The following is a 15,069-nucleotide window of genomic DNA, read 5'->3' on the forward strand; positions in this document are numbered from 1 at the left end:
AGATTCATTTTTTTCATCAATCTGGTCTCATGTGGAAAGAATGAAAGTTTAAAAAAACACCAGGCAGAGAAAATACGCTGGCATTCAAATATAAACTCTTGGTCTGGTCCAGCCCTAATCTGAAGCCTGCCTTTTAAACCTCACCATTCAAACTCACCCAGTAGCAGTTTGGGGAAGTTGGACGTCTCTATGTTGTGGTAGTAAACCACCGACGTCATAGCTGCAATGAAGCCCATGAACGCCGGCATGAAGAGATGGAGGTGGTTGGTGTCCATCACCCTAACGTGAGAGGTACACACAAATAAAAGAGTCATATTTACATATACTGTATATGTCATTAAATATTGACAATATTTACAAAATTCTGATGAGCAATATCGTTCTGAGGTCTCACTTGTTGGAGACAATGCCCTCCACAAACTCGCAGACGTGGACGAAGAGCAGCATGAAGGTGAGGATCCAGCGCAGGTTGTGGCCGGGGAAATGAAGCCAGGTGTTATGATGGATTTGAACCTTCGAGCTCTGGCTGCCCCAACCTGACAGAAGCGCACACACACACACACACACACACACACACACACACACACACACACACACACACACACACGCACACACACAATTTCATCATGGAAAAGAAAACCTTTTTTTTTCATTTTTATGCCAATGACAATGGAAAATGTTTGATTTATCTTAATGTTAATATTATTCTAACATCAACCCAGAGTGGTATGATGGGAGCGCAGCACCACAGGACTTAAACAAACTAAAATGTCTTTTGTTAGGTTTATCTGCTTTTAACTAAATGGAACTGAGCCATTGTGGAGGCTCAGGGGGCCGATAAATACAACAACCAGGAAGCATTAATTAGTGAGTCCTCAGGGAGAACGCTGGGGGCTTCTGGTCAGAACCATTCCCATCATCGACTGTACACACACACGCCAACATGCATACACACACTAGCACACACACTCCTGCGTCCAGCACTTAAGAAGTAATTACAACGACAGGAATTCATTTCATTTCTTCTTCACCCTACAGTTTAATGGTCCCAAGAGGGAGAAAAGTGTGTAATCAGATAATGTCAACATGAGGAATACCTGACACACACACACACACACACACACACACACACGTGCGCTCGCACACACACACACACACACGCGTGTGGCCCAATATTCTGTACATTTATACATTTGATGTTTAAATCTTATTTCTTTGTTTTTGTTGCAATTCTTTAAACTGATTCACTGATTCCTGCTCAAGCTTCAGTTCACGCTGGATCATTGAACTGTGACTAATCCCGACTTAACAACATTTTAAAGCTGCTTTATGAAGTGTGTATGTGTCCGTGTGTGTGAGTGTGTGTAGTAAAAGTTAGGGGAGAGAAGGTTCATAGCAACAACACATCTGTTCTACCAAACTGAGGGCATGGAGAGATGCTGGAGTAACAGATGGCATTAGCACTGCTCAGTTGTCATGACGGTGAGCGCTGCCCGCTCGCAGCATGCTAACGTAGCTGTCATCACTCACAGGACATCTCATGTTTAACCACCACATGAGGACATCCCACCCGCCCAAAACATTTTGTCTTTCAGGAAGCCGCAAAGAGTTATTTTGAGCTCACACAAGATGTTTTTCCCTCCCGTCATCACTTCTTTGTGACTCCAAAATTAATTAAGACACACCTAACGGTATGTTTATTTAGCTTGAAGTTAATGGAGGCCGATGGCAAACAACAGCGAAATCGCTCAAAAATGTCACTTTACAAACTCTTAAGCACAGTGTCGAGTATAACCCTCACCTTCATTATCCAACTGTATTCTCACCAATCCGCAACGGTTCAGATTTGAGCTAAAAACAAATGATAATACTTCCCGTGACTACTGTGAGCGACAGAGTTAGCTCAACTGAGTGCACTTGCTAGTCACACCCAGCGCTACCGTCATCGAGCACCAAACAAGTGTCACAGATTGTTTTTATCCTAAATCAAAGTGTTTGTGGTTTACCTGAGCATACGGCTGGATAAAGAAGTAGATTATACCAGACAATGCACTTGAGAGTTTGTAAACAGAGAGTTCTGCTCTAGTTAGCCATCAGTCGCCATTAGCTTAATGCTACATGTACATGGCTGGTCCTTCCTGCATTCTATAGATACAAACAAGTAACGCAGGGGGGGAGAAAACCTCTTCATGAGCAAAGACAGTCAGTATTTGAAAGGCAAACTACACTTTTAGAATGAAGCATCACTTTAAAATGGCATCACCTACCGATGAAGAGGATGGGGAAGGTGATGAAGAGCAAGAAGACATGGGGAACCAGATTAAGCGCGTCCACGAAGCAGCCATTATTCAGCACGCCGTCCTCCACGCTGTAAGGGTTGATCGTAATGTTGTTGCCACAAAATGACAAGGCCATGCCACCACGCAGGCCTCAGGGCAATCTGAGAAATCAAACAGGAGCGTTTATACTCGTAGAAGCCTTCGGCCTGGGAGACGAGGTCATACATTTTCCTGGCATGTCAAACACTCAAGTGGACACAGACGCAGGCCAATATGAGAGCTATTTCAGGGCTATCGTCCAGCCCCAAGCACACGACTTACAACTCATTATCTCACTCGAAAGTCAGTTTTGGAAAGGCTTATCAATGAATGCCAACACCATTCATTTGAAATGGTGTCGCACCAAAGAAATGCTAATTGCTAAATGTTAGCAGTCGTGTTTACTGCAGTTGTGAGTCTCGGTTCTGGTAAAAACCCTCATAAGATATGAAGAAAACTAGCGCCATCGCTCACTGGAGATCATCTGTGAGACCCACACTTTCTGATAACAGTGAGCACAGCATTAGCAGACACGGTTAGCCAACTCTGCTCGCTTGGTAGCTGAAAAAAAAAATCACAAAGCATGGCTAAATGATTGACAACAACAAATTGGGAAAGTTTGAAACAACCAAAAATCCCTCAGGAAAAATCAACAGTATGGAAACCTTTCACTGTAGCTCTCGACAAAGGAAATCAATTATTTGGATTTGTAAAAGGTAAAATGTTTGAGGTTGTCTGGACTTGGGCTGCGCACTGTCAAAACTGCCTCAGTGGTCGTCGCGAATCCACTTAAACTCACATTATGTCAAACCAAATACCTGCACGCCAGCGACATCTGGTGGTCATATTTGTTTGCTTCTTGTGGAGAAATGAGTGTCGTTTGGGACATAGGTGGCAAAAAAATAAATATCGGACAAATATATTAAGTTGGAGAGGGAATTTGACATTTACCTGGTAAAATTTCACATTTTTTTAATTAAAAAAAAAAAGAATCCAATTGCTATCATCACTGCTAGCAAGTTATAAATGAATGTTATTCTCTTTTTATGAAGTATACACATTTCCTAAAATATCATTATTAGTAAACAGTATAATGACAAGGCACATTTCCACTGTAAAGTAAATAAAGTGAATATATACTTTATATAAAAATGTAACATTGAAAATGAAACCATCCAGTTTTTCTGGACACTTGATAGCCTCCATACAGGCTTTTTTTTTTTTTTTTTACTGCAACACCTGTCATAGCTCACTTTTGTCAAATGTAACTACAGAAATTTACTTCGGCTACACACCGGTAACTCCATAAGGCTCGTTAATCTTGATGAGACAAACTGAAGCTAACTTTAAAATCTCTTACCTCAGAGAGATAGTAAGAAGAAAAAAAATAGTCCTTAATGACACCTTTTCATTCCTGAGACCTGGATTTGAGAGGGGAAAGTAAACAGAGTAGGAAAACGGCAAAAAAGACCAATTCAAGTTAGAGGTGGAGAGAAGAAACTTGATTATTTTTAGACGCTCAAGACCATCAGCTGCTCCGCATACTGACGCCTGTTTCTCCCGGTGGTGTCGCGCTACACCAGGTGCAGGCTTCCCGCTTCCGGTTACACCCTTCAAAATAAAAGTTGCAACAAAGTCGCTGTAGATCTACTAGTATTTTATTAAATTCTTAATGTAACGATGAGGGAACTACTAATATCATTTTGGTGGAAAACGCATACCTTATTATGAGTATAGACTCCTGCAGGACCATAAAAGGCTGAGGAGACCCTGAAATCATTGGATTTCGCTGGTAATCAACTGTGTTTGACTGAAATGGTTTAATGTTGCAGATGTACAACAAAATATACAAAAGCATTTAGCAAAATTACAATAGTAGCCAACACTTTGACATGGAGCCCTGGGATTCAAGTAAAGGAAGTTCTATTTTCTCTCTGTCTCTCTTCCGTTTATATCAGCCACTTTATGAAAATGAGTCGCTCTTTTCTGCCTGCTTGGCGATGCGCTGCCAGTGTTTGATGCATGTCTGATGAAAATTAAATACCATTTTCAAATGTGCCAATCACACATCAGGTTTCCATTGATTTCCTGTGTGTTGCATGCACATACAACAAGAATGGAAGAGGCAAAACCCTCCTTCAGGCAGCATCAATCACATTTCAATTCAAATTCTGATCATCTGCTGAACCTTTTACATGCATAACTTGTATTCCAATTCCCCCAATCTGAAAATATGCTTTCGTCTCGCGCAATTGATGCAATTTTTTGTTTTATTTTGTCACGACATGGTTTGATAGTTCCGGGGGAAGTGTACAAGAGTGTCGTCACCTTGACAACAGAGTCCCTCCGATCGAATTACCAAACTTCAACCAGTTTAGCGGTGAGAAGGAGGTTTATGATGGCTTCTTTCACATGTCCGCTCCAGACACAGTTCACCATCTGAACGGGTGACACTGTTGGCTTAAAATCATACTTGATAATAAAAGATTTACAGTTCATACTAAAAAAAAATTTTTTTTAAAATAAAAATAAAAAGGTGTTTATTTGCCGCTATTTGAGTTTAAATATTTTCAATATTCAATAAATAGAAAATGACTCAGGCTTATCGGGTGTCCAATTACTGACTGACAACAGCACAGCACCAATCCATGTAGTTGTCAACTACTGACATTTCAAACAGAACAAAAACAAAAAAAACGAAAGCCGGTCATGAAACGTCATACAATATTGAATATTTACCATTTCTACAGTCAGGATGCATATTCGAAAATGTAGGCCTGATGGTTTTAATAATATAAAAATGTGGAGCTTCACGGCTTCAAATGTGTAAAGTGATTTCTGTTGCCAGCGTCCGAAATCGCTTTGCTGGGTATAAAACGCGTCATCGAAATGTTGATCCGGTCACTGAAGCGGAACAATCCTCGTTGTATTTGAATAAATTCAGAGCAAAACGATTCTATTTCGGAAGCTGCTGTCATTAGAATATAATCGGTGTCGAGGAATGTCCGTCCAGCACCGTGCAGCACAACCTACAACGCGATTAGGCCATCGTGCTCATGTGAAAACCAAACTTCGTTCAAAAATTAAATAATTTAAAAAATGTTCGGCATGTATCCATATATGAACATTCACAACACACGTTATACTGTATATCTGAAAGCATTGGGTTTCCTTGTTTTGTTCGGCAACCATAAACAGACGATATGGCGTTTTCACTTCATAAAAGTTTGGAGTTTTTAAACTGTCCCGCCAGTGATTCCTGCAGTCCCCGTCCGCCAAGACGCGCTACGCCTCCAGAAAGAGCAGCGTGAACCGAATTCGTTTTACGATCAAAAAGAGGCAGTTTGATTTGTGGCACCGATGCTGATATCATGAATCACTGCTCACGATCCTGCCGTGATATTAGACATGACGTTACAGCGTTCATTATTACAGAGAGGCAAGGTGATATTGGAATGCATCATCGCTCAATGGAGTCTGGTACAGCAGGATACATCTTGCCTTGCCTTTGAGGGCTGGTGCGGGTCTCTGTGGGGGACGCGTCGTGCCGTGGCAGGCGGAGGATGCTGTCCTAGTTGTTACTGACCGGGGTAACGGAGGAGACCCTTCCCCATCACTTACCCGGCGTCTGACGCAGGTTGGTGGGCTCTCAACTCTCTTCAAAATGTCCCCCGGAATAACCGTCTCCGACGACGTCCTATAATATTGGCGTTTGTCCGCTTGGATGTGCCATTATGGCGCTCAAGAAACACACACACGTACTCACACACACACACACACACACAAGCGCGGCTCTGGTTCTTCTGAATTGTCTCATAATGCAGGACATCAGCATGGAATGTAGGTCAAATTAGAGCCGAGTTGTCACACTAGATATGTCAGCTGCGTTTAATTTTTCAAAATATAGGTTTTTTTTTTTCTTCTTTTTGTTGTAAAAATGAGCACCTTGTGACGTCAGGCGCCAGGTAGCCGAATTCTACTGCACATGGAGCAGGGGCTGTTTGTTTAAATGAATCAAAATTTTAAAATAAATACATAAAAAAGAAGCTCCTTACCTGATTATAGATTTGAGAATTTATTAAAAAGGTTTTGTTAACGATCCGTTTGGAATCAGGACATTGAACACATCGTCCACCTGCACCACAGGGATTTGGCCAACCCAGAAGTTAGCATCGCCACCGCTTCCTCAACCTAAAACCTGTTCGATTGTTACATTCGAATTTGTGTAATTGCTTGAAATAAACTCCGTGGTAAACATGACTTTGTCATGCTTACCCGTTTAGTTTCAAAACACACCTCTCACTAAAGAACGCACTTTTTTTGTATAAAGGCTGCCATTAAAAGCACAAAACTAACTACAGTTAGCTAGCGCACAACGGCTATGCACATGTAGCCTTTTTCCCCCAGCAACCGTCGTGTTTAAAACACACACAAGCGCTTTAAAAAGTCACTAATATCGTATTAACTTGTGTATTTCACCCAGGAGGCTCCGCATTAACATGTTTTGGCGAACCACGAATCGGGCGTTCAGCAACGCTAACGTACATCCGGGGTTTGAGGGCTCGCTCGCGCCACCTCACGACATTTTGTGACAATTGACTGATGCCTTATGTCTCACTACTGCAGGGGGCGCTGTTTTTTTGAAAACAAACGGATTTATTTGAAAGTTTGCGGCAACGTGGAAGATAAAGTTGCAGCGATTTCTTCTAGATGATGAATTTGAATCTCTGCCGCCCTAAATGCTATTTTACTATTCAACCAAAAAAAATAATAAAGATTTTTTATTAAGTTTCTGTTGTCATTTTTTTTTAAAGATCTTGAACCAACCTGGAAAGGTTTTAGATGTGAAAAACAACCTTTTGCGCAAAGCTTTTTTTTCAGTTCTCTATTATAATTTTTTTTCATTTAATTCTTGTTTATTGGCGTTTCGAGGACTTTTATGGTGTGGTGTCAGCTCTATATTTATGTGTAGTTTGTTAAATAAAAATAAAGTTAAAAACAAACAAAAGGAAACCATTTGTCAACATGGTTGGTGTAGTCAGAAGACATGAATCTAAATTAATTTAACACTCAATTAATTTCTCTCTGTGAATACGTGAAACCATAAAAGAATATTATTGCTTCAACTGAGACAACAGAATCTTGTTATATTGTTTTTTTATAACACATTTTGATTATCCAGCCTGCCCTTAGAGGAAGAATGAGGTGGGGGGCGGGGGCACTGGAGCCTAGCCCAGCTGACATTGGGCGAGAGGCAGGATACACTCCAGGTCAGAGCATTAATATCTTCAGGGTATAAGTAAACATGATAAATGTATATATTCAAAGTTATATTTTATATGTACATATTTTTTACAGCTCTAAAAAATGTAAGTGGTGTGTCTTTTAGTTTTGAATGAATGAAATGTAACAGTTATAAAATAGTCATTATTTTTCTGTATTAGTATGTCATGTGTATCATATATTTATATTTACTATGTATATTTACATGTAAGTATGATGTTTATGTATTTCAAAAGACAAATGGAATAATAGGGTCTTCGCCTGAAGTACCTTCTGGCTCAGGCCCTAAAAAAGACCAAATGACAGTTAGAAAAGCAAGAGAGCAATAAATGCAAGTCACCAATGTAAAAACAATCAGGCAGCCGACGAACGAGACAAAGGAATCTGGTGAACTCTTAATTGCATTTGTGTCCACATGCGGGTGGTCCAAGCCCCCCACTCAGGACCAGCTGACGACACAAGTCATGGTTGTTGGACACAGAGCCTGGGATTCTACTTGCTACCGCGTCCCAGCCCATAGCCACGTCCGGGGGGTGACAGAGGTGAAGGGACTCATACATTTGGACAGTGTAGGACTCTGTGTGTGTGTGTGTGTGTGTGTGTGTGTGTGTGTGTGTGTGTGTGTGTGTGTGTGTGTGTGTGTGTGTGTGTGTGTGTGGTGATCAGAGAGATCTAGAACCATCGGCTGATGTCACTTTGTGTGTGTTTATCTTGCAGCTTCGGCCAGAGTGAGGAGATTCCCATCCACCAGTGTTTCCCAAGGAACTGTCAAGGGAAGAAGTTGACCTCTGTTCCCAACACAATCTCACACACACACACACACACACACACACACACACACACACACACACACACACACACACACACACGTACCCTCCCCCAGGGCTTCTCCTACGCTCCCACTCACCCTCTCTTCCTCTGCTTTTACATGAACACATATATTGGAAAACAATCAGACAGCTGATGAACTTTCACCTTTGACCTTTGTGTCCCCAGAGCAGGAAGTAACACTTGTGACCCATCGTAACAGGAAGACCCCCGATGACACCCAGGATGGTGGAGGAGAAGTCGAGCAATCGTCTCTAGCATCTTTCCGGTCTAAAATACGCACACTTGGAAGTTCACTTTATGAAGTAAACTCAAGCAAACTCCACATAAAGTACACATAATGTAGTTATCAGCAGGCTGGCAGTACACGAATAAGTAGAAGTATTATGACTTGGGTGTAAATTTGCTCACTTTAACCTTATAGAAGTCAACTTTTTGCATGCAACTAGTTGAGTTGAGTTTTTTTTGTCCTGCAACTTTACCTCAATAAATGTGGGGTATCAGTGACGACGGGCATCAACCTGTGTGTCTGTCTCATCTGATCTCATTCTTTTCTATCTTATCTTGTTTCTTTTATTTCCCTCACGTTATCTGATTTTACTTCTTTTCATTTCATCTTTGTCTGATTGAGCTCATCTTAAACTATTTTAACTTTTATCCTGTTCCGTCGTACCATTAGTTTCCCCTCAGGGTTGAGATCATATTTTCCTCTGTAGCCTGTTTTCAAGGATTTGATAACATTAAATGTGATTAGTATAATTTTGTGTGTGTGTGTGTGTGTGTGTGTGTGTGTGTGTGTGTGTGTGTGTGTGTGTGTGTATGCCCAGACGTGCGCAATAAATCGTGAGAAAGCTTTTGCCTGAGGAAAGTGTCTGACCGACAGGCTGCCCCTGCACAGGAAGTGGGGACCATTCCCCACTGCACAGCACGGCACACACACACACTCACTCACACACACACACACACACACACACACACACACACACACACACACACACACACACACAATTATATGAATCATATTCCATGATCAAAATCTTGAAAATTGGCATGGTTTACCCACGTTAACCCTTGCCCAACTCCTAGCGTTATAAATCTAAACCTCATTCTGAGCCTCAACAGAGTCCCATGTTCTGCGCATATATATATATATATATATATATATATATATATATATATATATGCGCAGTATACATAATTTTCAATACCATTTTCATTTAACAAGCACATGACAAAATGTCTTTGCTGTCCAGTTTCATTCTCTCCAAAAGATGTCACAATTTTACCAGAAATCTCTTCAGCCTCAATCAACATCGTCACTTCCCAAACTTGAAACACAAGAATGCCCCTTAAAGTTCCGTCACTCTCCTCACTTGACAAAAACGCTCCACAAAAAAGCAGCGATGGGAGTCTGTGGAGGCAGAAGGCATAAAGGAAGATGAGACGAACGTCACTTCCGTGGAGAAGTCAACTTATCTTGATGCGACGCTTCTGCCTCTTGGATCAGGATCCTGGTTTGGACCAGGAGGTCGCTGGAGTTCCATCTTTGATTAAATTGTTGTAGGCTGACACCTGCTGGTACCAACGTGTCCTTGCACATCTTTAACGGAACGTGAGACTATCAGCCGTGTTTGGTTGTTTTAGTTTCCTGAAAATATTTTATTCATGAACGTACGTCGCAACACTCTCAGGGCTGGGTGTCATACGCTGATATCTAGTCAACAGACAGACCCTACAATGGGTAGATAACCTCTTGTAAAATGAGGGGAAAAATACATTAAACAGACAGAAAGCTGTTTTAATGAATCTATTCTTATGCATCAAGAACTTTCCAAGAATAATTTATTGCCCCGTCATGTGTTAGAGTTAACTCTGGAATGCCAAACAAGATATTTTCTTCTGTATTTCAGGGCAGTGAACAAACATACGGAATAAACAACAGCATAAATCCTCCCGACAAGACTCAGGCTGCTGTATGATGGTGAGATAAATGTTCTGTAACCCCGGGGACCCGGGTCCCGTGGCCTCCTCCTCCTCACACACTCACAGACTCACAGTCTCGTCTCTGGATGGCAGCGCCAGGAATCAACGCCACTTCAGAATGACAGGAGGCTCTCGTGCCGGACGAAGTTAGATTTGATTTGGGAATGAAAACCACGTTGATGTTCCTTCCGAAATCCTTCCGAAAAAAAAAGTAAATGAGTGGTCTGGTTTAAGTTTAGCTCAGTCAGATCGTTCTAATCTAATCCAAATTAAGCTCTCGTTCAAGTTTCTGCTGCCTGGCCTCAAATGAGAGCTGAGACATTCTGGTTTTCATCCTGCCGACTCTTTCTGTTAACATGACATCTCCAGAACGCACCAGGGCTTCGGGTTTTATTCTAACCTCCACTGGGACTCAAGGAGTAACTGAAAAGGTTTTCTTTGTTGTCAAGAGGTCAAAGGTCGTTGTGACATCACAATGATTACAACTGAGTGTTGCTGGTTTTTCTTTTCCAGGCACAAAAGGGGAGTGAAGCGCAACGGAAACGTCATCAGGTGAATTATTATCTCATGCCTTATCAGTCGGCACAGAACTGAAGCGCACCTCCAGTTTTCACTCTGTCTGGCTCATGGGAGGCATTCAGTGTTTCACATGCGGTGAAAAGAAACAAAAAAATGGAGGGAAAAAAATAGGCAACCGTTTTCTGTTACTTCTCATTTCTTCCTCATGTGTTGCTGCTTCAGACGACAATTTCATTCACCTGAAAAGGTCGCAGTCCTCAGCGTTCATCCCCACTGTGCAGAGGAGACGGCGGTGACCGGGCGAGGGAATGCGTCTGTTCAGAGGAGACGTGCAGACAGTAAAAGCACAAGTAAATAAATAAGCATTGACTGACTGTTGGTGCAGAGTTGGAACACAAATTGTACCTGTGAATATCTTCGGTTCACAGCCCTCGGAGAGGTTGAAACTGTGAGACTACAAATCAGTTCTTGTTTTTCCACAGATGTGCAATTTCATGTCATGTTAAGGTTTTAAAGATTTCCCATGTCAGGAATTACTTAAACTATCCCGAGCGTTACCTTTGCCGTGACTTGTGCGTGTGTTTGTTTGGGGGAAATGTCATTAAACCAGGTGAGAGCTCGGGGTTGCTGCAGTCTGGGTGCCCGTCGTGGGTTCGTGATGGCACGTCAGGGGATTTCCAGCAAAATAGGGAATGTGCAGCGCAGCCAAAATAACAAAAATAGTACATGCAAAAGTGTAGCTGGTTTATTCAGCTGCACGTTGCTGCTTCTGCCAGGACGTCAGAGAGAAACCGATTCACTGTCGTTGCACTCAGGGGAGCACAGCTGGTGTCAAAGCGTCAGTCGTTCCAGAAGCGAGTTTCATTTTCAGATAAAGCTGCTATCTGGAGCTGTCGTCCATTTTTAGCACGCCGTCATAAATCTTCCCCGGGCCGTGTCTCACTGCCTGTTACTCACTCTCCACGCCCGGTTCTGCTGCTAATATGTGACTATTCAGCTCACGGAAACACAGTTGAGAACCTTTGGCCCGTGCGTGATGCAACGCTCTGCCGCCACTAGAGGCTGCTGTTGACTCTGATAAGACAGGAGCCTGACAACGTCCAGGAAAACCTCTGGATGTTCAAGAGTTGTTTATAGGAAGGTGATGAATGCATTTTCCGCTTCATTTTGTTGTTGTTGTTGTTTTTTTATATTCTCTCGTGTTGCATATTTACTCGCCGAGCCTCATTGTTGGACTGATATGTGGGGAGGTGTTGGGAGTAGGGTTGCATAATATTGGATATTTTGTTGATATTGTCAGTGTGCCAAGGATATATTTATTTACCTCTTTATGGTTTATTTAAGAGGGACGGTCACAGAACTGTTTCGGTACAGAGCAGCTGACTTTTGTGGAAGCTGGGGGTCTCTGTCTGAAACAATCTGACCGGGTGTTCAGATTTTGCATGAACTGAAAGTTTCATCTGGAGATGGGCGGAGGGATGTTTCCCTTTGGATCCTAAACTTTGGAAAAGCTTGTAAACGGCGCATCTTCAGCACTGCTCCATCAAAGAAGAGGAGAACTTAGCAAACCTGTGCTAAGACGAACACTGGAGTGTGTTCGTCCCTGTCCAGCTGATGACCTGATGATGCCGGTGACGTGGCCGATATCATCACGTGGCCCTAGTGGTGGTGGTGGTGGTGGTGGTGGGGGGTCTCCCCTTAGGGGGGGGGGGGGGGGGGGTCTCCCCCTGATGTTCTCCTCGATGGCGATGTTATTTTTATCTCGGAAAAGTGTAGCTTTGAATTTGTCCTCAAAGATTGTGTGTAAGGGCTTCAAGGTTTTATACTTTTCACGATGAGTCTTTTGTGTCCCTGCTACAACAAGGGAATAAAGGTCAGGATCGTAAACGAACGCGATTTTTTTTTTTAAAAAGAAAAAAAAAGAAGAAGTCATGATCAGCTACGGACCATTTTTAGCTTCATGTATTCATGTCGGCCCAGAATTACAGCCCCTTCTATCAGATATTGATCAAAGACATTCTTGACAATATTGAAGCCGTAGATGTCGCGTCTTGGTGAGGGGATTAAAGAGCTGTCATGAGTCAAGGAAAAGCTTATTTTAACAATTTTTAAATAAATTACTTTAAATCATGACGGTGTAATAATGAGTGCATCAGAATGAAACTCACTCAAGAAAAATATCTGTAGCAGGTTTGGTTCAGCTTCCCATTCAGAGAATACATGTTTTTTGATGTTGTTGTTTTTGTTTTTTGTAGTGTGTGACCACACTAAAAAGGTCAGCGGAGGCTCGAACATAGCTGTAGATGTCTCTGCGCATGCGCAGAAGGTAGATGCCATATTGGAACGGGGGTAGCAGCAGCTGAAAGACGTCGCTCGCGTTACTCTGCTCGGGCTCACGCGAACCAGCAGAAGAAGAGGAGAGAGAGAGAGAGAGTGAGAAAGAGAGAGAGAGAGGAGAGAGAGAGAGATAGAGAGAGAGAACCGAGGGGATCTCGGGAAGGAGAGGTGACGAGGAGGAAAAAAAACTTGGACAGGTAAGACAGGTGACGGCTCCTCCAGCCTGGCCTGGACGGATTTACGGGGTTTTGTCGTCGCAAGGAAACACACCAGGAGTTGTCGTCCCTCCTCCCCCGCCGCCGTGGAAGCACTCTCCCGAGGCGGTTTCTGTAGAAACGAGAAATAGTCCAAGTTGTCAGGAACAGCTTCCACCCGCGGAGGGGAGGACGCCGCTGTCTCGTGGCACTCGGTAATTTTAATGTTTTATCTCTTATCATTTTTTTGAGGGGGAGGGAGGGGGGTTGTCTTTTTTTCTGCATGTGTTAAATAGAACATTTCAGCTGCGTTGAAAGAAGAAGACGGCGTTTGAAGTAGTTTGATAGCTAAATGCTTGATATATAGATGAGTCACTTGGGATTTTTCTCTCCCCCCCCCCCCCCCCACGCTACTCAGTCACCCCGAGGTGCGTTTAAAAAACCACCGGGAAATACCGGACCCTGCCAAAATGTCAAAGCTCTCTCAACATGGCGGGTTATTAGGTGTTCAACTGCGCCTTAAAAATCTTTGAACGAGGAAAAAATAAAACGCCGCGACGTAAAGCGCCCGGTTCGGTTTCGTTCGGTGGGCACACACGAGGTTTAATCAATTAAATCCAAAGTGAGCATTTGGCAACTCCGTGCGAGTTTTTTTCCGCTGCAGTTTCGAGTGTGCAAAGTACATGAGCGGAGTGTCAGGCGGGCAGGCAGCCTGCCGCTGCTGCTGCTGGCCGGGCTACACCCTCAGCCTCATCTCCCTCGTTTCCTCTTTCACTTTTAATCAAAAGAAGAAGAAAAAAAGAAGCTTTTGTTCCTCCTTGCTCTGGATCGGCGGGAGGATTTTATCAGAGGAGCTAAATTGAGGAAATGATTTGGATCTTGTGGCCACGAATTGACTAAATTGAGGAGGAGGAGTTGTATTTAGTAGCTTTGTAATAACTGAGGGAACAAGTTCTGCCTGGCAGCCGTCAATTAACAGGATTGAGGGGGTGAAGTCGTATCTTGTGGCCTCAAACTTAATCAAATTGAGGGAAGCATTTAGGGTTTTGTTTTTTTTCCATCGAGGCCACAAGTTCCTTAAATTGAGGGAACAAGTTCTGCTTTGCTACAAAGGAACTGAGCTGAGTGGCATCAGGGGAACTAAAGCGAGTCATCGGGTTCTATCTCACGGTCGCTGAAAACGAGGGGGAAAGTTCTATCTTGTGGTCGCAAAACATCGAAATCGTGGCCACAAGTTCTTCCCCGTCACTCTGAAACAACTAAACTGAGGGTAGAAGGTTTTTAATGTGGCTGCAGATGAGGCGAAGACAACAAATCCCTCCTTTTTAGCGATTTCGCCCTCAAACCCCCTGCTGATCCGGATATTTGACTGTTTTCTTCCACACTGAAGCTGCTAATTGCTGTGTGTTTTTCTTTGTAAAAATGGTGTGTGTGGAGCCTGAGAGGCCATTGATTTAGTCTCTGTGTAATACATGTTTTATCCCTTTTATTTAAAGTCCTCGCTTTAATTAACTTATGGCTAAAAGGTTTGATTTGCTGTCTTTATGTTTAAACACCTTCTACCTTTTAGTTGAGTTGTTTCAGTGCGACGAGGAAGAGCTTGTGGC

General features: G+C 42.8%; 2 protein-coding genes and 2 long non-coding RNA genes across 11 annotated transcripts in view; 2 read left to right on the top strand and 2 right to left on the bottom strand.

Annotated features, from left to right (window-relative positions):
• abcc9 (ATP-binding cassette, sub-family C (CFTR/MRP), member 9) overlaps positions 1 to 6,852 on the bottom strand; it is a 48,754-nt gene extending 41,902 nt beyond the window's left edge. For 4 of the 6 annotated variants that reach the window (XR_015112455.1, XR_015112454.1, XM_086201726.1 and 1 more), the window contains exons 1-4: positions 5,940 to 6,852; positions 2,268 to 2,440; positions 395 to 536; positions 158 to 279 (exon numbers count right to left, since the gene is read on the bottom strand). Coding sequence is in view for 4 of the 6 variants with exons in the window: in XM_086201726.1 (XP_086057852.1) it covers positions 158 to 279; positions 395 to 536; positions 2,268 to 2,415 (412 nt within the window). In the remaining 2 variants the exon portion in view is untranslated. Of the gene's footprint in view, positions 1 to 157; positions 280 to 394; positions 537 to 2,267; positions 2,441 to 3,678; positions 5,458 to 5,939 lie in introns of those variants that run through there. The other 2 variants (XM_086201723.1, XM_086201724.1) reach the window with 2 other exon arrangements.
• LOC147262654 (uncharacterized) lies at positions 5,593 to 9,100 on the top strand. Its single transcript, XR_015112458.1, has 3 exons — positions 5,593 to 5,955; positions 7,501 to 8,143; positions 8,319 to 9,100. It is a non-coding gene; the product is annotated as an uncharacterized LOC147262654 (long non-coding RNA).
• Positions 9,101 to 10,244: 1,144 nt separating this feature from the next.
• On the bottom strand, positions 10,245 to 11,892 carry LOC147262655 (uncharacterized). Its single transcript, XR_015112575.1, has 3 exons — positions 11,490 to 11,892; positions 11,171 to 11,245; positions 10,245 to 10,608 (listed from the first exon to the last, which is right to left on the bottom strand). It is a non-coding gene; the product is annotated as an uncharacterized LOC147262655 (long non-coding RNA).
• An 879-nt stretch (positions 11,893 to 12,771) lies between these two features.
• The window catches only part of sfmbt2 (Scm like with four mbt domains 2), a 44,693-nt gene continuing 42,395 nt past the window's right edge, over positions 12,772 to 15,069 (top strand). The window contains exon 1 of one of the 3 annotated variants that reach the window (XM_086201738.1): positions 12,772 to 13,677. The gene's annotated coding sequence lies outside the window, so the exon portion shown is untranslated. The remainder of the gene's footprint in view (positions 13,678 to 15,069) is intronic. The other 2 variants (XM_086201736.1, XM_086201735.1) reach the window with 2 other exon arrangements.

The sequence above is a fragment of the Aulostomus chinensis genome, chromosome 4 (genome assembly GCF_037954235.1).
Source record: "Aulostomus chinensis isolate RoL2024-O1b breed Wild chromosome 4, RoL_Achi_v1.0, whole genome shotgun sequence".
In the NCBI taxonomy this organism is placed as follows: Eukaryota; Metazoa; Chordata; class Actinopteri; order Syngnathiformes; family Aulostomidae; genus Aulostomus; species Aulostomus chinensis.